Genomic DNA, 21874 nt, shown 5'->3' on the forward strand with positions numbered 1-21874 from the left:
TTCTTCAAGTACTTCCTTCTAAGGTTACTCCTTCAAGCTTGGACACACCAAAGAACACACACACACGCTTTAGGGTTTAAGAGGGACAAGAAGCAGTAAGGGAGGCTGGTAGAAGCCAATGATCCTTTAAATAGGGTGTAAAACCCCCAAAACTTAGGGTTTCATCTGCCAGCTCCTACTCGCTGAGTCCCTTGGTGGACTCACCGAGTAGGTCACCAAACACGCGTTCCATTCCCACTGCTACTCGGCGAGTAGGGCAACCAACTCTCCGAGTAGGACATAAGACCAATTATTCTTTAATTAAATTCATACCTGGATTTGGTACGTTACACATTTTCAATTAAATGATTTATCGTATCATGGATTCTAGACAAGTCTACAAACGAGTGGAATCACAAGTGCTGTGATTTTTTTAGTTTACTTAACTTTAAGATCGAACTCATGGGATAAGATACAACATCAATATGTACAATATCATGCTGGTTTTGTAGACATATCACCATAATATTGTACATATTGATGTTGTATCTTATCCAATGAGTTCGATCTTAAAGCTAAGTAAACTCAAAAATCATAGCACTTGTGATTCCACTCGTTTGTAGACTTGTCTAGAATCCATGATACGATAAATCATTTGATTGAAAATGTAAATGTAGTCATGAAATTCGTCTGCTTAGTCAATATTCCCCTAATAAATATTCGAGTGCATTACAAAGTTGTACATGTTTGAATAATGTCCTTTCGTAGGTTATGTTTTGAAGAGAAGCAAGAATGAATCTCAAAAAGTCATTAATATCAGTAGGAGATGATGTGGGATTTGTTGTAAATGAGTAAAGGGAAAATGAATCAGGAGGGTAACCAACTGTTGCGTTTGTTCTCATTTGGTCCCTTTCCTTTTTTTGTACTCAATATACCATCGAACTTGTTGTTTGTGTTCACCATAACCCTTTGACCGGCTATCACAGGTCAAAAGCCGGTCAAAGGGCTATGGTAAACACCAACAACAAGTTCAATGGTATATTGAATACAAAAAAAAGGAAAGTACAAACGCAAAAGTTAATTACCCTCAAGAGTTATTTTCCCTAAACTTTACATTTAGGCTTTAGCGATGATTCCTTTCCTTGATTATAGTAGCCGTTGTGACCTATCCGACCTTACCCTGTCCCGCTAGTCACTTTACATGCATCTATATCGAGTGCCAATATCACAAAAAAAGGGTAAATTTTGAAAACATGATATCGCGAGAGAGAACAAATAAAGTTATTTATTAACTTAACATATGACATTAATTAACAAGAACTTGATTACAAACTACAGAAAATAATCATCACCAATGATACGTGTGTACAGACACCATTATCAGAAACAAACTTTTAAACCCTATCTACATTCTGTAGGTAAACCTTGAGGAAACCGCTTTAAATCTGAGCAATAATTATAAATCATGAAATTCTTCTGAACCCATCTCAATCTTCTTCTACTATATGCATCAAGTTCCTGACTTTGCCATGCTCCATTCAAGAACCTTGAAGAAGTCGACCCCTGAACATTGAAGTTTCTATAGTAAGCAGTAAATGGTGCCTTTGACCAATCAGTTTTGACCAAACCACCCCTCGTAGCCCAATCATCAGCGTTCCATAAACTCGAGTATATCTTCATAGGTTGGTTTTTAGGAAAAGCAACACCTTTTCTCTCTGCATTTGCGAATACTCTTATAGGAGTGTTATCCACCAAGAAACTGAAAACACAAGATAAAAAGAGCGTGTTAAAGAAAAGTGTAAAACAATAGAAAGATAACGTCGATTCCGAATCATGATATTCTCTTAGTTCTTACACTATCTTTTGAGAATCCCAGATGATTGAGTAGGTGTGGAAGTTCTTGGTTGGATCAAACCAGAGATAAAACTGTTGCTCTCTGTTTCCTTTTCCTTGAGTGAATACATTTGTATGCAAGATGTAAGGATCACCAGTTGTGTTCCCTAAAAACTCAAAGTCGATTTCATCGTGAGTTGGTCCTTCAGATGACAACTGCAACAGATAATAAGTTAACTATCAAATTTTGAAGATCATATTCATATATCTGAATCTTTACTATGCACTTTCGAAATTTTCAAGTTCATATTACTAGCTAGCAATATTCTTTTTTCATAGCATTCAAAATGTTCTTGAAAAACCCGTGATCATGTCTTTATCAAACCCCACATGTTGCTTTCAGAAAATTCCGTAACCCAAAAGTTAAAATTTATCTATTTGCATGAGAAACATAACAACATGGTTTTAGAAACTGTAAAAACTTACATAATAAGCAGTGACAGTTCCAGCAGAGTTGCCTGAAACAAGCTTGAGTTGCATATCGATCCTCCCAAACAAATACTCTTTCTTGGACTTAAAACCCGACCCGGATACTTTATCCAAGGAGAGTGAAAGAAGCTGGCCTCCATTGAAAATCTTGGCCCGATGATCACCCCATGTGAGATCAAAATCTTGATAAAAGTTTCCAGCAGAAGCAACCATGAGGAAAGAGGTTAGTGCCACCATTAGAACAGTAAAAGAGAGACTTTTTGAGTACCCATTAGAGAAAGATTCCATTTTGGTAAGATTAAGGAAGAAAGAAGATGTTTTGAGTTGTGGGTTTTGGGTTTTAGAAGTATGAATATATATAGTAAATGAAGGAAGAGGGAGTGTAGGAAGTTTTAAAGAAAGGTGATGAAGCTTGTGATCGGATGCCAGCTGGAGCGGAGAAGCTGTTGCCAGCTGGGCAATAATCAAAGCTGGGGAAGGGTATTTTTGTTTGGCTTGCTTTTTGGATGATGGGGTCATTGGTTTTGGGGATTGCCAAACATCCCGATTAGTGGATAATATCTTTAAGTTTTCCATATGAATTTGAATAAGTCTTTACAGTAACTACAGTTTTGGTACTTGTGCTTCAATTATTTTTTATTTGGTCAGTTGTTTTATTGGTCTTTTATTTGGACATTATTAAACGATAGTTATTCAATATATAAAGAACGAGTATTTTGATTTTATTATTATTATTATTATTATTATTATAGTTTCCACATTTCATACGGACACATCTCATAACTAGAGGTTGGGGCGGTGTTTCAATAGTTAGCATGGTGTTAAGGCGCCTCCATGTAAGCAAAAACACCTCTTTATAAACCCGTATCAAGTAGTTTTAATGTTGATCTTTACAATAGTTTTTTTTAGAAGTGTACATAATGAATCACTATCTATCTAAAATGTTTTATAGACCATTTCATTTAATTAGTTGTTTTTGAATATATCGTATTTTAATGACTACGGTTTGTGTTAAACTTTACTATTGTTTCTAATATATAAATGTTTGTAATATTTAATAGAAATAAATATGTATTAAAGAAATAGAATTTATTTAAAACTACAATAAAATTATGGAGAGAGAGAGAGACCATTATAATATATTTACCTTTAAATATATATTAAAGGGTTAATAAAAAAACAAATAATATATTTACCTTTAAATATATATATTAAAGGGTTAATAAAAAAACAAATAATATATCATCTTTAATGGTATTGATATATATTCAATGTTCAATCAAATAATAATAACCTATAAAAAAAAAAAAAACTTGCATCAGAGATGTTGTTAGAACTTTTAGTTTATATTTCGGAACAAGGTTTTTTTGTTTATTTTAAATATTTTTTTCTAGAAATTAAAAATTAAAATGTTTTGAAATTTTCCAAAAGCTCACTCTCAATCCAATATGACAAATTTTGTTATGAAGTTGTAACGCAGAAAGGAAAGAAGATAAATAAATAAAAGATAAAATTGCAAAAATGGTTCATGAGGTATGCATTTTTTTGAAATTTCAGTTAAAATCTCGATTTTTTTGGATTCATGGTTCTTTTGGCCTAGTTTGTACATAGAAATGGTCCATCGACTTAACTTCCGTTAAGTTATTGCTGTTAAGTCCTTCATGTGCATCTCACATTAGGGTATATTTGTCTTTTCACATATAAATGACCATTTTTGCACCTAAAAAATATATCTTTTTTTAAAATATTAATTAATACCTATTTATTTATTTTAATAATTAAAAAATAAAAAAGGTCTCTCTCTCTCTCTCTCTCTCTCTCTCTCTCTCTCTCTCTCTCTCTCTCTCTCTCTCTCTCTCTCTCTCTCCAAATAAATCGATAATCCTCCTCCACCATTAATATCCAACAAGAACAAAATGGTATAGTAGAGGATATACGACAGTTGTTTAGAGACTCAGTTGACCACTACAACCCCGCATCTCTCTATTTAAAAATCCCCTTTCGTCACCCCAAGCATCTTCCATCAACAGAGATTCAAATTCGGTGTTTCCCTTTGAAATCGTCACCGGATTCACCTCCATCTCGATGCCATACATCTTCTGGCGGTGTTTTTATTGATGGTCTTGTAATGCACACCTTCGAAATTAAAACCCCAAATCTCCACAATTATTGATTCTAAAGAAGAAGGAGACGAAAAGGAAGGGTTGGGGTTTGGAATCAGAGAAAGGAAAATGGGTAAGATGGTTTGGAGATTATCCCCATCTAATCATCCATCGATTGACTGTTGCTGAACCGAACCTCCTATTCAGGAGAAAAATGAAGAATTGTAAGATCATATAAATATGGGCAAAACGAAATCGTCTGATCCTCATTCAGGAGCATAAATTTTGGAATTCGGATGTATGTAAAAAAAACTATGAAATCGGACATGTATATCTCCAAAACCCAAAATCTGATAGAAACAAGTTAGTCTTTCTCTCTCTAAAACTCTTGCAGTTGATGAGCTTATAAAGATCTTATATGAGGTTTGATTCCTGCTCTATCTAGCTGGCTGGAAGCTTTGTCATTTCTCTGCACTTTTGATGAAACATTTTAGGTTCTTTTCATTCCCTTCTAAATCGATTACCCATAACAGAGCATCCCTCTCCTCACAAGCATGTATAAAACAAAACAATATATACCCTCGCGAAGAAGAAAATGTATGATCTTGAAATCCGATTCACAACAGGTGTGGTGGGATGACTGATGTGGTTGGTGTTAGTCTAGCCCATAAACAAAATAAAAAATGATTTGCATAATCGATTTTCAGAGTATGTATAGGTGTATGTATGAGTTACAATGTAGAACATGGTTGGTTTAGTTACTATGTAGAAGACGATGAGAGAGAGAGAGAGAGAGAGAAAGAGAGAGACCTCTTTTATTTTGTAATTATTAAAAATAATAAGTAGGTATTAATTAAGATTTAAAAAAAGATATATTTTTAGGTGCAAAAATGTTTCTTTATATATGAAAAGACAAATATACCCTCATGTGAGATGGACATGAGGGAGTTAACAGCAATAACTTAACGGAAGTTAAGTCGAAGGACTATTTCTACGTACAAACTAGGCCAAAAGGACCCTGAATCCAAAAATGTCGAGGTTTGGACTGAAACCCCCAAAAAAATGCATACCACAGGGACCACTTTGCAATTTTGTCTAAATAAAAAGATAAAATTTTAACCAAATACAGAAAAATTAAGAGTAAATTACAGGAATGGTCCCTATGGTTTGAGGTAATTTGCACATTTGCTCTCTAATTTATTTTTTTTTAGACAAAACTTCAAAAATGGTCCCTGTGGTTTTCGAAAATATCAAGTTTAATCCCTAAGTTCAAAAAACCTCACCGATCGTCCCTGTGGTTTCAAAACTTTTAACAAATGGTCATTTTCATTAACTCCGTTAGCTTTTGAACATTAAATGAAGGACATTTCGGTCATTTCACTACTACAGGGACCATTTATGAATTTTTGTCTTATTTAAAATATATATATATAATTATTTAATATAAAGGGGACCCACCCATCTCTCTTTTCTTTCTCTCTCTCTCTCTCTCTCTCTCTCTCTCTCTCTCTACCGTAAAAGCCCATTTCTTTTTTCATTCCTTCACCATCTTTAGTGGCTTCTTCCCCAAAACTTATGTCAACAAACACATGTGAAATCAACAAAATTTAATAAACCTATAAAAATCTGCAATGAAATAAAAAACTAGATGAACAATTGTTCCTCGTAAAAGCTCTTTGACTTAAGCAAGAATCACAGATGGAATATCAACCATCGTTACTCCAAATGTTTGTGGTTTGTGAAGAAAATCAAAACTCCACATCTAAATCGATGATGAAGAAGGAACCGCAGGTCTGCATCTGATTTCTGAGGACTACAAATGACTGCATCTAATTTTTTCCATCTTGATCTGAACTAGTTGTTCATATGTCGGAAAACACATTTGGAGCTCATCGGAACCAATATGTACTTAGGTGGTCATCTTCTCTGCAATACCAGAATTCTATTTCTTTGTTCTGTTCTTATATCCAGCATCCAATCTTTACAATGACTTTTTATTACCATTTTATTTTATTTTAAGTGATTATATTGAAATGGGTGTTCATGATTTCAATGTTTCTCTTCATATTTACTTGATGTTTGTTTTATGTGTTCCAATCAACATCCGTTGCTTCAATCTATGGATGGGTTTCTTTATTTTTCTCAATTCGGTGGCTTGATTTAGGATCAGGCAGGTTGACGCGCCTTACAACAGGTGCGTATCGTTTGGGTATCACCTGGGCTTTTATTGCTTTAATATAGGTTCCATCGAGCTTGTAGGCGGAGGCTGGCTCTGGTCTTCTTCTCTATTTGGAGTTGGGTCTACCATCGATGTTGTATCACGAGAGAGAAGGAGGAATAGTTGGTAATTGCTTCAAGAAAGATAACATGAAACACACACAAGCAAACACATAGTTACACACATCCCTACCCCTGTTATTTGTTTCTTGTTTACCACAAAAATCGTTTTTCTTTCTCTGGTGCGATAGCCTTATGCTTTCTGATTATTGTTGATCATTCAATATAATCCCGAATTTGGTCAGTCGGTGAGATACGAACGAGAGGGAAATAGCAGTGGGTGGATATTTGGTTTCATTGTGATGTTCGTGAGACGAAAACGAAAAAGAGAGAGAGAGAGAGAGAGAGAGAGAGAGAGAGAGAGAGAAAAAAAAGTGGGTGGGCCCCCTTCACATTAAATAATTATATATATTTTTCTTTTTTTAAATGAGACAAAACTTTATATATGGTCCCTGTAGTAGTGATATGACCGAAATGCCCTTCACTTAACGGGCAAAAGCTAACGGAGTTAACGAAAAGGACCATTTGTTAAAAGTTTTGAAACCACAGGGACGACCCATGAGTTTTTTTGAACTTAGGAATTAAACTTGATATTTTTGAAAACCACAGGGACCATTTTTTAAGTTTTGTCTTTTTTTTTTTTTTTTTAACTCGGAAGGTCTTTAATGTTTGTTTTTGTTACGTGTTTGGTCCCTATTGTTTGTTTTTGTTACACACTTGGTCTCTGACTTACCTAAAAATACTATTATTTAAATATGAAAAAATGATGAGGTATGTAATGTAAGGTGAGGGGTGGGGTTAGGGTGTGTTTATTTAAAATAAATTAAAAAAATCAATGGCTGAATAGTTTTTTTAGTTAAGACAGAAACCAAGTGCGTAACAAAAACAAATAGTAGGAACCTTTCGAATTAAAAAAATAAGTAAATGACCAAACACACGATCATTCATGTAATTTACTCAAAAACTAAATGGATAAAAATGTTTTCTGCACCAAGTTTTATTAACTTCTTGAAAATTAATAAAAAGGACATCAAATAAAGTATAGTGTATTTATGATGAAAGTGTGAGATGCCAATAAAAACAAAAGTAAAGGTCTCAACAAATGATTCCATGAACCTCAGGGAAATAGGCATGGCCCCCCTCAGCTTCCTGCTTTTGGCTGTGAGATTCATTGGGACTGAGAACTGAGAAGTGGATGACAACCATACTATATGCTTCCAAACATTATTACTTCATTTATTATATGCATGGCCCTCAAAAAAAGGGGTTCTTGGAATCAAAACATTCTTTAAAAAATATTTACTTTGTGTTAGAAAACCATGTATAATTAATCGGTATCATGTTTGCATTTTTTTTTCTTTTTCTTTTCTTTTTTTTGAGTTTAATATTTAAGATTTGTTGGAACATGTGGAATTAAGTACGGATTAGATTTATCGGTTAAAAAAATATATATTATGTTTGAACAAAAAAAAGTTTCCAAAAGAACAAGTTATATGTTAATAACTGCTAATCATAAAAAATTGTATATAATCTTTTGTACTGAATCATTGATGTTGTTTGAATGCTTAATCATCCTTTATGATGAAGCTTGGTGTTGTTTGAATACTTGTACTTAACTTAGGTTAGTCCATTCTGTCATGTTGTTTGAGTACATATACTTAATTATTAGTAATATAAGTAGTTGCAAAAGATCGAGAAGAGGTGACATCAATGAATAATGGTTTCAAAGGCATGGTCCATTCACTTGTACTACCTCCAATGGAATTGACCTTTCCTTCCAAATACTAAGTAATAGAGTTTTCAAAAGTACCCAACTTTTATATTTGTCTTTCTTTATTCGTGACAAAAGTATAGTGGTGGGAAAGATCAATAAAATCAAAAAATAAAAAATAAAAAAATAAAATAGGAATCGAACTACGTTGGACATAAATCGAATATAATTTCTTTGTTTTTCGTTAGACTTAAAAATGTGTATGGCTTTAAATAAATACTTTTCATTTATCGACACTTCAAAAATACTTAACTTAGACATTTTAACACTTTCCAAAAACTATACTCATGCATCATAATCACTTCTAAATAAAGTATTAAAGCATTGATGCATCAACTTTACTTTTTCTTACATGTACTGACTTTTAGTCGATTTATTTTCAAGAAATAAAATGGTTTACTTTGTTTGTATTTTTCTTTAACTACTTTAAAAAAAAGTCAAGTTTGGACTTGCAAAAAAAATGATATTTAATTAGGGTTTTGTAATTTTGTTGTAGATTTGTTCCATAAACTTAAACTTAACAAACTAATCCTGATCTAAGGTGTTGATTGGGTAATTTTTTCGGGTTTCGAGTAATTCGGGTCGGGTAATTCGGGTTTTTCATGTTAGAAAAAATATTTGTTACTCTATCCAAACTAAATTCGGGTAATTCGAGTTTGGGTAATTCGAATATCGGGTCAGGTTTGGGTAATTCGGGTATTACTCGATATATATATATATATATATATATATATATATATATATATATATATATATATATATATAGTTCTTGTGGTATGTCAAAAATTATCACTTTGGTCCAAAAAGGTTTGAATTAGCATCACAAGTTTAGTACCAATTATTTTGAATTTCTTTAAAATGATATATTTGCCCCTCATTAAATTCATTTTCTATTTTTTTTTTTAATTTTGTTATATTTCTGATTTAAAATTAAACCAAGAAAACATGTTATCATCTCACCCTTCCCCCCTTCTTTTTTATGATGCTACTCTTCTTCCGAGTTCTTCATCATCTTTCTCTCTAGTAAACATCATCTTCAACACCACTGGTTACCATCTCCACCATAGCTCACCGCCTTGATATCTCTCTTTCATAAGTTGTTTCCTAGCTTTCTTCATCTGAAGAAGACAACGATGTGTTCGATTTTGAGTCTAGAAAGAAGATTTTGCAAAGTGTTCAAAAAAAGAAGTAGGGCGACACAAGAGTTACGGTTTCCACTACCGTAGAAGACGAATCGAGAAGGGAGCACGAATCTGACATCCAACAACGAGAAGGGCAACAACATTATCTAGGGTTTTGTATATCTTGAACATTTTCTATGCTACCGGAGAAGAAGAATCTAGTGTTTTCCATATCATGAACAGTTTGAACAACTATGTGTTTAATCATTTTCAAGTTCATTAGTGTGGTTTATGTGACAATCCGAAGTTTGCTCCATCGCCGTAACCCGTTTCCGTCCATAAAATTCATCTTTTTCGAAATTGTTTCCGTTTAAGCTTTTAAATTAAGTCATTATTTTTTAGACTTGTATTATGACTTAATTGGTATCCAAACATGTTAGACGCTCATGAAAACATCCCAAACTATTACTTAGAAAAATTTTAGTTTTGACCATATCGGGTTACGACAACTTAATCGGGTGCGACCAAAAGCCTCGCTTAACGTCAGTATCGGGTAGAATTCCTCTGTGTCTCAAACTTTAACCATATATAAAGTTGAGAAAGCCTCATTTGAAGCCTTTTCCATTCTCTCTCTAGTCTCTCTCCTCAATCCAAGTTCTAGGTCCAAAAATCATCAAATTCAAGCCCCAAATCTTCAAGGTAGCAATCCTAACTCATAATATAACATCTTTAATCTTCAAATTCGTGTTTAATCTATGAAATAGGGCCATTATCATGAGTTTACGACCCAAGAACAGTCCTAGGCCATGAACTCACATAATATGGGTTTTTGAGCCCGAAAACCCTCCCAAATCACTTATAGAGCTTGGATTTGACTTAAGGACTCATTGGAATGGACTTAGAACACCTTGAACTCAACATTTGAGGAGTAAACAAGAGTTTACTACCCAAGAACATGCTTAGGCCATAAACTCCATATCATGGGCAGTAAACTCAATTTAAAGTGTTAAGATGCCACTTAAACACATCATAAGCCTTGGATTAAAGTCTAGAAGCAACCACAATCGATTTAGGGGCCTTAAACATGATGAAAACCACCCCCATAGGATCTTACGGCTGTAAACCACCCAAGGATAGGTTCTTGGGCCGTAAACTCCTATACCTTAGTCAAATGATACCCTAAATCCACTCCATGGCTTGTAAAATATGTTTGAATCACATGTGATTGATCTAAGACCACCAAAACATAAAAAGAAAGGGTACTTAGGAGCTTACGGCTGTAAAATCCTAGTTTACAACTATAAACTCCCTTTGATGGTTCCTTTGGTGGTATAATTCCTTCCTATGCCTTAGATTAAATCCTAGCAATATTCCCCAAGTGATATTTGACCCTTGAGCACCTTAAAACCCATCATCCATGAGTTCACGGCCGTGAACTCATGTGGACATGGTCTTAGGGCCGAAAAATCCCTAAGGAGTTTACTCTTGAAGAGCAAACTCATTATTTAAGCCCTATTCATCCATAAATGCCACCCGGGTCACTCCAAACCCTTGATTTGAAGTGTTTTCGCATCTTGGAGTGTATAATCACATCTAATTAGTGAATTAAAGTCTAATTAGAAACATTTTTGTATCATTCCATATTACATAGGAACCTCGCGCGATATGAAGCCCCAAATCGACACATAGCATCCAAACTGACACGTTTTCTCGTCTAGTGAATTCATACCCCTACGTTTTCCATGTTTTCAATGTTTTCAGGGGGAATACAAGCAAAAGTACAAGGAGATCATGTACTCAAACTTATGATTTCATTTGAACTGTTTCATATTTCGTATGCTTTTAACACTAGAAAACTGTATTAACCAATCGTTCGACTTGCAGAGTAAACCGTCATATTATTTATGAAACTCATTTTAAAATGTTATATTTTATATTTCACAAATGAATTTCCAAATCATTATTGTTAAAGGCATGAATCTTAAAAATTTAAAACTTTATTGATATCACTCCCCGTAGATACGAGAGTGCAGGACTAATAACATTAAACTTAGAACTTTACCACTCCCCGTAGATTCGAGAGTGAAGGAATAATAACATTAAACTTAGAACTTTACCACTGCTCGTAGATTCGAGAGTGAAGGAATAATAACATTAAACTTAGAACTTTACCACTCCCCGTAGATTCGAGAGTGAAGGAATAATAACGTTAAACTTAGAACCTTACCACTCCCCCTAGTTACGAGAGTGGAGGAATAGTAATATTAAACTTAGAACTTTAGAAAAGTCCTTGATAACACTCCCCCTAGTTACGAGAGTGAAGGACTAATTAAACAGAATTTTCAGGTTTTACTATCTTATAATTCATTAATCTTAAGATTGGAGACACATCATTGTAACAGTCCCCCTAGTTACGAGAGTGTAGGACTACCCCTGTAACCAGAATCTCTTGGAGGGAGAACGCGACTTGAGTGTATAGATCTATACGGGATTGACAACCCCGCACCTGGCTGCTAGCTACAGTCGAACCGAAAGGTTCAAGGGTGACAAAAGTCATAGAAGATATTGGCCCCTGTTTCGAGCCTTATCCAGTCTATAGTATGGTTATGGAACTCGCAATTTAGATTATGAATATTTTTATACTTACTTACTAGTTTTATATATGTGTTAAAACTAATGTACTTTTCTAGGATAATCAGGTTTTCAGGAAACATCACACGAACACATAAAGTATGGTAGACACTTGTACATTACTTTCAGATCCGATAACTACACTTAACTTTTAGGAAAATAAGGGTTTTTCTGGGATAACAAACTGTACATAACCGGATCGTATAACAAACGAATAACTAAAATTTACTTATAAGAAAATATGGGATTTTCTTGGATAACAAACTTTTTCGGAAAACCAAAGGAAACTTGTACATTTTCAGAAAACAAAACCTCTTATGAACTCACCAGCTTTATGCTGATTTTCAAACTGCTTGTATTCTCAGGTCCACATTAGACAAGTACACATCGATCTTTTGGAGAAGATGAAGCGTACAGAAGGCTCGTCTTAACTTTTGTTCATATGATATATATGTATAACTTTTGTAACACTTTGTTTTCAAACAAATGTAATTATTCATATGTAATGTAATGTTTTGTGTTTACTATGCTTACTATGTACATTGGTTGCAATACTTCATGATGTCACCTCCACCCCGGGACGTTTCTGCCTTCGGTTTCGGGGTGTAACAGTTTAAAAATCTATATCGGTGTCATTTTCTGGATTTTGTATATGTGAAGGCTAGAGTTAATTTGGATTTGTAATTTTTTGATTGTTATTATGGGTTTAGAAATCTTATTGCTCAAGTGTTTTATTGATTAATCTGTAAAAATTGGGCTTGATTTCATTAGCCTTTTTCATAATCTCTTGTTCTTAGCTCATATGGGTGTTGACAGGTGATGGTGGTAGGGTCCAATGGTGGTTTGATGGCATTCCAATAGTGGTCTGGTGACGTTCCAATGGTGGTGCGGTGACTACTCAGGGGTGTTCCCAAATCTCTAGCAACTTGCTCTGGTGAAGTAAAGAGATTAAGTGGAAGAGGCGACAAGGTATAAAGTATGGGGTAGTGGTGTGGTGATTTTTTTATTAGAAATTTGGCAAAGTAATTAAAAAGGGAAAAAGAGAAAATATCATGGCAAATTTGTCTATATAAAAAGTTTTAAAAATTTTAGACCAAACTCACAACAAAATTAAAGTTTTGGACCACTAGTGCTACTCCAAAACTTTTAGGACCAAATTGGTAATTTTCGACATACCATAGGAGCCATTTTTGCATGTATTGTAGAATTTATTTCTGTAGTTTACTCTAAAGGGATGTGTTGTCATGCATTCATTGATTCCAACATGTATTGCCCTAACCATGCATTTTTATAGAACCCTCCCTTATATATATATATATATATATATATATATATATATATATATATATATATATATATGAAATGATAAATAATTTCAATTAGTTTCAATTATGGTATAATAATATGATTAGCTTGATTGTTTAAAATAAAATTTATTTTAACAAAAATCTCAAATATTGTAGAATTAATTGTTACAATAATTTGAAATAAAATAATCATAATAAATAACAAAAATATTTATAGAAGAAAATGAATTCAAGAGTATACTGATAAGAATTGAATAAAGTACTCTTTAAATAGTATCTTCTTTGATTAGACTTGGAATACAATCACTACAAGCATTTTGAGAAATGATGATTTGGAAATCTAGAAACTGTGAACATCAAGAGGTAGATAGAGAAATAGTAGGAATTTTTCTAAACATAAATGATATATTTGAGAGAGTGAATTTTTTTCCGAATGCTTGAAACTAAAAACTTCAACTCAATTTATAGAAGATTTTTGTTCTTAATCTTGGTAACCGGATGTTTACCGAATCTTTTCTTTAATATTTTTTGTTTGTCATGTACATGAGTGGATGGAATAAAATTTCTTCTTTAGATAATGTTCTTGTCTTCTTGTCATAATGGTTGTCAAATCATTCTTCTTTTGGCAATGTTTTTGTCTTCTTCTTTTGTCTTCTTGTCATAAAGGTTGTCAATTCTTCATAGTGGTAGTCAATTCTTCAATTATATTGCAGACACCTTTTTTAATTATCAATTTTGAATTCTTGAGGCATATAATGATTACAAACCTACAATATGTATTTTGATAAAAGTGTTTATGCAAGCATGGTATATTGTGTACATACATAATGTTTATTACACAATACCCTAATTTTTTAGAAACTAGATATCTTGAAAAACATTGAAACAAAATATCCTACATTGAAGGTATACACCAAAATAAAATTTAGAATATTTTAATCATCGTATGGATCATCAAACGGGTATTGAGTGTCTTGAAGTAATTGAGTTTTTGTAGTAGATTCATTTGATTCTGTAGGGGATCTACGGATATCTTGTAATAATGTTGAAGGTCTTCTTGTGATGAACCGCCATCATAAAGAATTCTAGCTACTAGTTCAGGATCAAAGAGAGGGGTGTTCTGGATTTGTTCTATTTTGCTTTTGTAGAATGGTGGATTTTTTTATAATATTTGATCACCTTCGTTGAGTTGGCTTGAGGAAGTTTGAATTTTTCGCACCATTTTTTCTATTTTGGTAGTTAATCCATGGATGAGAAATGTCTTTTGCTTCTTGATAATTATAAGTACATGACATAATCCATGGAATTTTGAATAACATGGAAAAATTTAATAGATATTCAAATTCAGGGATAGGTTGAGCAAATAACTCTTATAATTTGAGAAATCCATTCAAAACTTCATCAGGTAGACATTTTGGTATTAAGCCCATGAGCTTACACCAATTAACAAACCATTTGTTGTATTCATAGTCAAAGTTTAGATCAAAAAAGATAAACCAATAATGTGAATAATTGCGTACAAGGAATGCTTTGGACCATACTCTTGATAATCATAATAGGAATATTTTGGGTAAGCATGATATCCTACCAAAATCCTTTCAAAATGTGGATTTATCGACCAATCTTAAGGAGAAATGACTTTAAGAATTTGAGCTTTACTGTCATCAGTTATCCCTTCAGATGAATTGGAACGATAAGTGAAACATGTAGAACCAAATTCTTGAAGAATGGTTTGATAATATTATCTGGTCTTATAAGGATCGGAATAAAAGGTTTTTCCGTGACCGAAAAGATGATAGTGAGGATATGAAATCCATGATTTAACTTTAAATTTTGAGAGTCTTCAAGAATTTAAACTCTTTCAATATTTGGATTTATAATATATGGAGTCTTATTGGGACTAGAAGGAACAACCTTTTGATTTCCCAACGGAGACGAGGATGGAGATTTGATAAACGGACTAACAATTTTGATTGGAAAAATATTAGGAGTGAGAAGTTTAGACTCTTTGTTTTGAAGAATGTCAGTAAAAAGTACAGATTTGTTTTTTGGAGATAAAGGAGAAAATCTATTTGGACAAGGGGGAAAATGTACAAGTTTTTAAGAAATAGGCTACTTGTTATCTATTTTGGAGGATGAAGAGGAAGAACTCATTTCCCCTATAAAATTTCACGAGAAAGAATATCTGAAAGTGAATTATTTTGTCCTTTAAAAAATCTTTTTCAAAATCAAATTTGCCTAAAAAGGCTTGCCATCTGGCAAAATTTTGTTTGGAAATAATGTTTTAATATCCTTTTCTAAAATTGATTTTGCAGATTGACAATCAATGCTTAATAAAAACTGTTTCATAAATAAATCATCTTAAAACTTTTTGATGCATAGAACAATGCTTAAAAAAAAATTACCGTTTAATAGTTTCTTTGGGTAACATTCCAAGCACCAGAAAAAATATCCAACTAGTTGTTCATCTTTTGAATCTAAAATTATTTGTTTTAATATACCTCCAAATCCAATATCACTAACATCACTTTCAACTATAATTTTTTTCATTTTGATGGGGTAGATTTAAACATGGTAATGTTGGAATTTTTTGTTTAATATTTTTAACTATATTAGTATGTTTTTGAGTCCTTGGTTCTAGATTATCCTTTAATCCATTATAAAGAGATTAACATATAATTCCAAAATCTTTGAAAAATCCATGTATATAGTTTAAACATCCTAAGAATCTTTGAAGTTGTTTTTTATCTTTGATTTCGTCAAGGAATTTACTTAAAATTTCTAAACTTCTTGTTATTAGTCTAATGGTATTTTTAATGATTCCATTCCCTAAAAAACGTATCTGATCTTTAAATAAATGCATTTTTATTGTTGATATATCTAAACCATTTTTATTAATAAGATCATGGAGTATGTTCAAATGTCTAAAATGTTAGTCAATAGTTTTTGAAAAGATAAGAACATCATCAATATAAACAATAGTGAAACTATTTATAAAAATGATGATATCATTCATAATATTTTGAAAGTCAGAAGAAGGATTTTTTAATCCGAAAAGCAAAACGTTCCATTCGTTATGTCCAAGAGGAACATTAAAACCAGTTATATATATATATATATATATATATATATATATATATATATATATATATATATATATATATATATATATATATATATATATATATATATATATATCAAATTCATGAAGTTGTATTTTCCAAAACCCTAATTTCATATCAAAATTTGAAAATATTTTTGAATCATAAAGTTTTTTCAATAAATCTCTTTTATTGGGAATAGGATATCTAATCCATTTAAAACTTTATTTAGATGTTTATAATTGATAACCAATATAGGTGATCCTCTTTCTAATTTGGTTGCATCCATAACATAAAAGGCCGAACAATATTTAGATGTTTATAATTGATAACCAATATAGGTGATCCTCTTTCTAATTTGGTTGCATTCATAAGATAAAAGGCCGAACAAGACCATGGTGACTTAGAATGTCTTATTAGTTGTTTATCTAATAAGTCTTGAATTTCCTTTTTACAATGAACTTCGAGTTCATTATTCATGTGAATGGCTCTTGATTTTGAAGGAATGTATTTTTCATTAAAAAAATTAATGTAAGGTAATTTGACGTTATGTTGTTTTCTGCTCCAAAAGGCATTTGGAATATTAGAGCAAACACTCTTTTCAAATTTTGATTTTAAAGCTGTTATTTTGTCTTGAATATGTTTTTCCTTCTAATTGATTAATAATATGAATATCATTTATTTCATTAATAAGATATCTAGCTTGTTTTGTTTTATAATTGAGTATATTTATATTTGAGTATTGAATAGGTTCACAAAATTTGAACATAATTTTGTTTCCAAAAATATTAGTTTTAATTCCATCTCATGGACATTAAATGGATATACTATAGTAATAAAGATTTTCCTAGAATTAGAGGAGAAGTATGATTTTTTACAAAAATTAAATGGGTTTTGAAACAGTAGTCTTGATCATTACAAATATAAACATTCAAAATTTTGTAATTTACTATTAATTTTGAGCCTCCTGCTCCATTAATCTAGAAGAAGTTTTTTTTAGAGAAGTGAGTATGAATTATTCCTTCTTGGATGCATTTCATGTCTGCACCACTATTAGTTAAAGTTGTTATCTTGATCTGAATATTATAATTTACTAGAGTAATCTGAGTAATCCATTTTTGAGAAAGTTGTGAATTTATAATCTTTCCAATTAATACTTCTTCATTTTCTTTGTCTTTTTTGATTTCTTGAAATTCTTTTTTATTTTTTAGGGATGGTTTTCCCTTTTCAACAATAAGAAGTATTTTTTTAATTTCTTGTTTAACCAATTTTAATTCTTCTTCAAGTTCCTGAGTAGAAATTGGTTTTTGCAACAACCCATTTTTCACGCCAAAAAATTTCATTTAAAAGAAGTGGTTTGTAAAATATTTATAGTAAAACATCATCCGATCATATCATTTCATAAAACATATTACGTGTATGAAACCCAAAATGTGAAAATAATAATAACGTCAGAGTACAATCTCATAACATCTCATAATGCCGAAATCCAATGTGTGTGTGTATGATGTGCCGCTACCGCGCTAGCTCCTTCCCCTTCGCTGAAGAGGTACCTGAAACCAAAACTGAAAACTGTAAACACGAAGCTTAGTGAGTCCCTCCATCGTACCACATACCATACAATCATATCACATATGTACTGCCAGGCATTTCTGGGGTACCCGACCTACCGGGTACAGCCATTTTGGGGTGCCGACCTACTCGTACGGCCATTTTGGGGTGCCGACCTTCCCATGTCAAGCCATTCTGGGGTGCTGACAACCCTTCAGTCCTAACAACCGAACCTCGGGGACTATTTCACCCATACTACTACTATCACATATAAGATAACATAAGCATATTATCAGACATATATAGGTTTCCTGAACTACCCTTCGGTCCTAACAACCGAACTCGGGGACTAGTCCCCTCCTACTAGCTCTATCACATTTAACATAACAAGCCAGCATGCAAACATATCATCACATACTGTCAGATGTACCTGGGGTGTCTGACTACCCTTCGGTCCTAACAACCGAACTCTACTACTATCACATACAACATATCATGCTAGCATAAAACATATCAGGTAGTAACAAACCTAGATGATATCACAAAGATAATCATCTATCATACGTCTCCTACTGGTGGGCTGGCATTGTGACCTTAGACCCACCGCTACTGGAAGGTAACTCACCTTAAAAAGTAGCAGCTGAAAGTCTGCTTGCTAAGCGCCTGACTACTGAATCGGTAATCCTCCGGTTGAATGGAAACTTCTCACAGTGTAGATTTCGAATCTACTCCCCTTCTTGCACTCTTCAACTTCCTCCTTCTTCTTCTAAGCTCCAAACTTACTTCACCAAGCAAAAATCACTCATAAGAACAATATGGAGGCTAGGGTTTCGCTCTACAGCTCTCTGGAAGTGATAGTGACAAAGGAGGCGGAGTTAGAGGTCTTAAATTGGGTGCAAACACTCGGGTTAGGGTTTTATCCCAAACAGGGCCTACTCGTCGAGTCCGAGGCTCAGACCCCGCGACTCATTCCGCTCCTACTCGACGAGTCGGTCCTTCAACTATCCGAGTCCAAGGCAAAAATGCTTGAAATTAGAATTATTAATTACAAGAAATACGTACCGGGAACTAGGTGCTACAAATCTGCCCCACTTATTTTAGACTTTGTCCTCGAAGTCTGCTGCTCGATCCTGAAACAGCTTGGGGTAGTGCTCCATCATCTCTTCCACCAGCTCCCAAGTCCACTCCGATCCTTTCCGGTGCTGATATTGCACCTTTACGAGTTCCACCCTCTTGTTCCTCAGATCCTTCGACTTCCTGTCGAGGATTGCCACAGGCCGCTCAATGTAATTCAGGCTGTCATCAACCTGAATATCCTCCAAAGGCACCACTACCGAGTCATCCACCAGACACTTCCGCAACTGAGAGATGTGGAAAGTGTTGTGGATCTGGCTGAGTTCGACTGGCAGATCCAACCTATATGCCACCTTGCCCACCCGGGCTACAACCCTGAATGTCCCGATGTACCTTGGGCCCAACTTGCCTCGTTTTCTGAATCGGATGACGCCTTTCCATGGTGATACGTTCAGAAGAACCATATCCCCAACTTGGAATTCCAAGTCTGAACGGCGCTTGTCGGCATAACTTTTCTGCCGACTCTGTGTAGTCTAAATCCTGCTCCGAACTTGCTGAATCTTCTCGGTCATCTTGAGCACCACTTCGGTGCTCCCCATGACCCTCTGGCCAACCTCACCCCAACATATCGGGGTCCGACACCTCCTCCCGTACAACATTTCGAAGGGAGGTCGATCAATACTCTCGTGGTAGCTGTTGTTGTACGAGAACTCAGTTGGAGGAAGATAGGTGTCCCAGCTACCACCGAAGTCTATAACGCATGCCTGCGACATATCCTCAAGAGTCTGGATGGTCCGCTCACTCTGACCATCTGTCTGCGGGTGAAAGAATAAAATGCAGACGAGTGCCCAACTCATCATGAAATTTCTTCCAAAACCTGGAAGTAAAACACACATCCCTATCCGAAATCACGGATCCTAGCACCCCGTGTCGTGACACTATCTCCCGGATATAAATGTCAACCAACTTTTCGGCCGATATGCTCTCCTGAATTGGAATAAAATGGGTGCTCTTGGTCAATCGATCCACGATGAGCCATATCGAATCCACTCCTCGCGCGGTCTCGGGAACCTTTGTGATAAAATACATCGTAATATCTTCCCATTTCCACAACGGGATGTCCAACAGCTGCATCTTGCCGTGCGGTCTCTGATGCTCGGCCTTGACCTTCCTGCAGGTCAAACACCACTTAACGTACCAAGCCATGTCATGCTTCATGCAGGGCCACCAATAGTCTAGACGAAGATCCCTATATATCTTCGTCGCCCCAAAATGAATAGAGAACCGGGATTTGTGCGCCTCCTCCATCAGAACCTAGCGCACACCACCATGATAAGGTACCCACACCCTACAGTGAAGAGTCAATAACCCTCGGCTACCATAGTCGAAGGTGGAAACCTATCCCACAACCCGCTCACTCTTCCGATGTTCCTCCTTCATAGCCTCCTGCTGAGCCTCCCGAATCCGCTCGAACAGCGGAGTCACTACTGTCATCCGTAGGCAGATATCTCGGATCGGCACTGCCTTACGGCTAAGTGCCCCACATTGGCATTCCCTGGGTGATAAAGGATCTCGCAATTGTAATCCTTTACCACGTCCAACCACTGATGCTGCCTCATAATTAGATTCGGTTGATCCATGAGGTACCTCAAACTCTTATGGTCCGTGTAAATGGTACAGCGAACCCTTGAGGTAATGACGCCAAATCTTGAGGGCGAACACAATAGCCCCTAGCTCCAAGTCATGCGTCGGGTAATTCGCCTCGTGAGGCTTCAGCTGCCTCGACGTATAGGCGATGACATGCCCTCTCTGCATCAATACCGCGCCCAAACCTGAGATGGACGCATCGCAGTACACAACAAAATCCTCTATGCCCTCTGGTAGGGCTAAGATTGGCGCGTCGCACAATCTCTGTCTCAGTGTCTCGAACGCTGACTGCTGCTCAGTCCCCCAACGAAAGACCACGGCCTTCCTTGTTAGCCTGGTCAATGGTATGGATATCTTGGAGAAATCCTGGATGAATCTCCGATAATATCCCGCTAAACCCAGGAAACTCTGAATCTCAGATGGAGACTTTGGAACCTCCCATCACATCACGGCCTTTATCTTGGCCGGGTCTACTAACATCCCATCCTAGTTGACAAGGTGCACCAGAACTCACACTTGGATAACTTAGCATATAAGCTCTCTCTCCTCAGGGTCTCCAATACCTCTCGGAGATGCCCCTCGTGCTCCTCCTGCGTCTTGGAATAAACCAAGATGTCATCAATGAAAACTATCACAGACCGATCCAACATCGGTCTGCACATGTGGTTCATGAGGTCCATGAACGCGGAAGGAGCATTGGTGAGCCCAAACGGCATCACCACGAACTCATAATGGGCATAGCGCATCCGAAATGTGTTCTTCTGCACATCCTCCTTGTTGGGTTTTGAGCAATCTAACACTTCCTAAGTGTGCATGCAACCCTAACAAACCTTGGATCTATGTTTATCTAAATACATGCAAAATAATAAATTTCCCAAGGTTTATAACCTATCTAACATGGCATAGGGAACATTTCAACATAAAAGAGTTAGAAGAGATTACATACCTTTTGATGAGTTTGGTTCTAAGGAGTTTGAGGGCCAAGCACTAA

At 34.8% G+C, this 21874-nt stretch overlaps 1 protein-coding gene across 1 annotated transcript; it reads right to left on the reverse strand.

The window, feature by feature from the left end:
- Nucleotides 1–1246: 1246 nt before the first annotated feature.
- Nucleotides 1247–2656, reverse strand: LOC145031280 (xyloglucan endotransglucosylase protein 1-like). The gene is made up of 3 exons (XM_078979801.1): nt 2299–2656; nt 1835–2028; nt 1247–1738 (listed from the first exon to the last, which is right to left on the reverse strand). The coding sequence occupies exons 1-3, from the start codon at nt 2587–2589 to the stop codon at nt 1381–1383; spliced, it is 843 nt and encodes a 280-aa protein (XP_078835927.1). The 5' UTR covers nt 2590–2656; the 3' UTR covers nt 1247–1380.
- Nucleotides 2657–21874: the final 19218 nt, after the last annotated feature.

Source organism: Lactuca saligna, chromosome 2 (genome assembly GCF_052625555.1).
Source record: "Lactuca saligna cultivar CGN05327 chromosome 2, ASM5262555v1, whole genome shotgun sequence".
NCBI classification, from domain to species: domain Eukaryota; kingdom Viridiplantae; phylum Streptophyta; class Magnoliopsida; order Asterales; family Asteraceae; genus Lactuca; species Lactuca saligna.

What these genes read in the sequence shown, in the direction of transcription:
- LOC145031280 (XM_078979801.1), bottom strand. Translation starts at nt 2,589, where the DNA reads ATGGAATCTTTCTCTAATGGGTACTCAAAAAGTCTCTCTTTTACTGTT. An exon ending in GAACTGTCACTGCTTATTAT is followed by an intron (nt 2,029 to 2,298) that starts GTAAGTTTTTAC and finishes TATCTGTTGCAG; the next exon opens with TTGTCATCTGAAGGACCAAC. An exon ending in TGGGATTCTCAAAAGATAGT is followed by an intron (nt 1,739 to 1,834) that starts GTAAGAACTAAG and finishes TTGTGTTTTCAG; the next exon opens with TTTCTTGGTGGATAACACTC.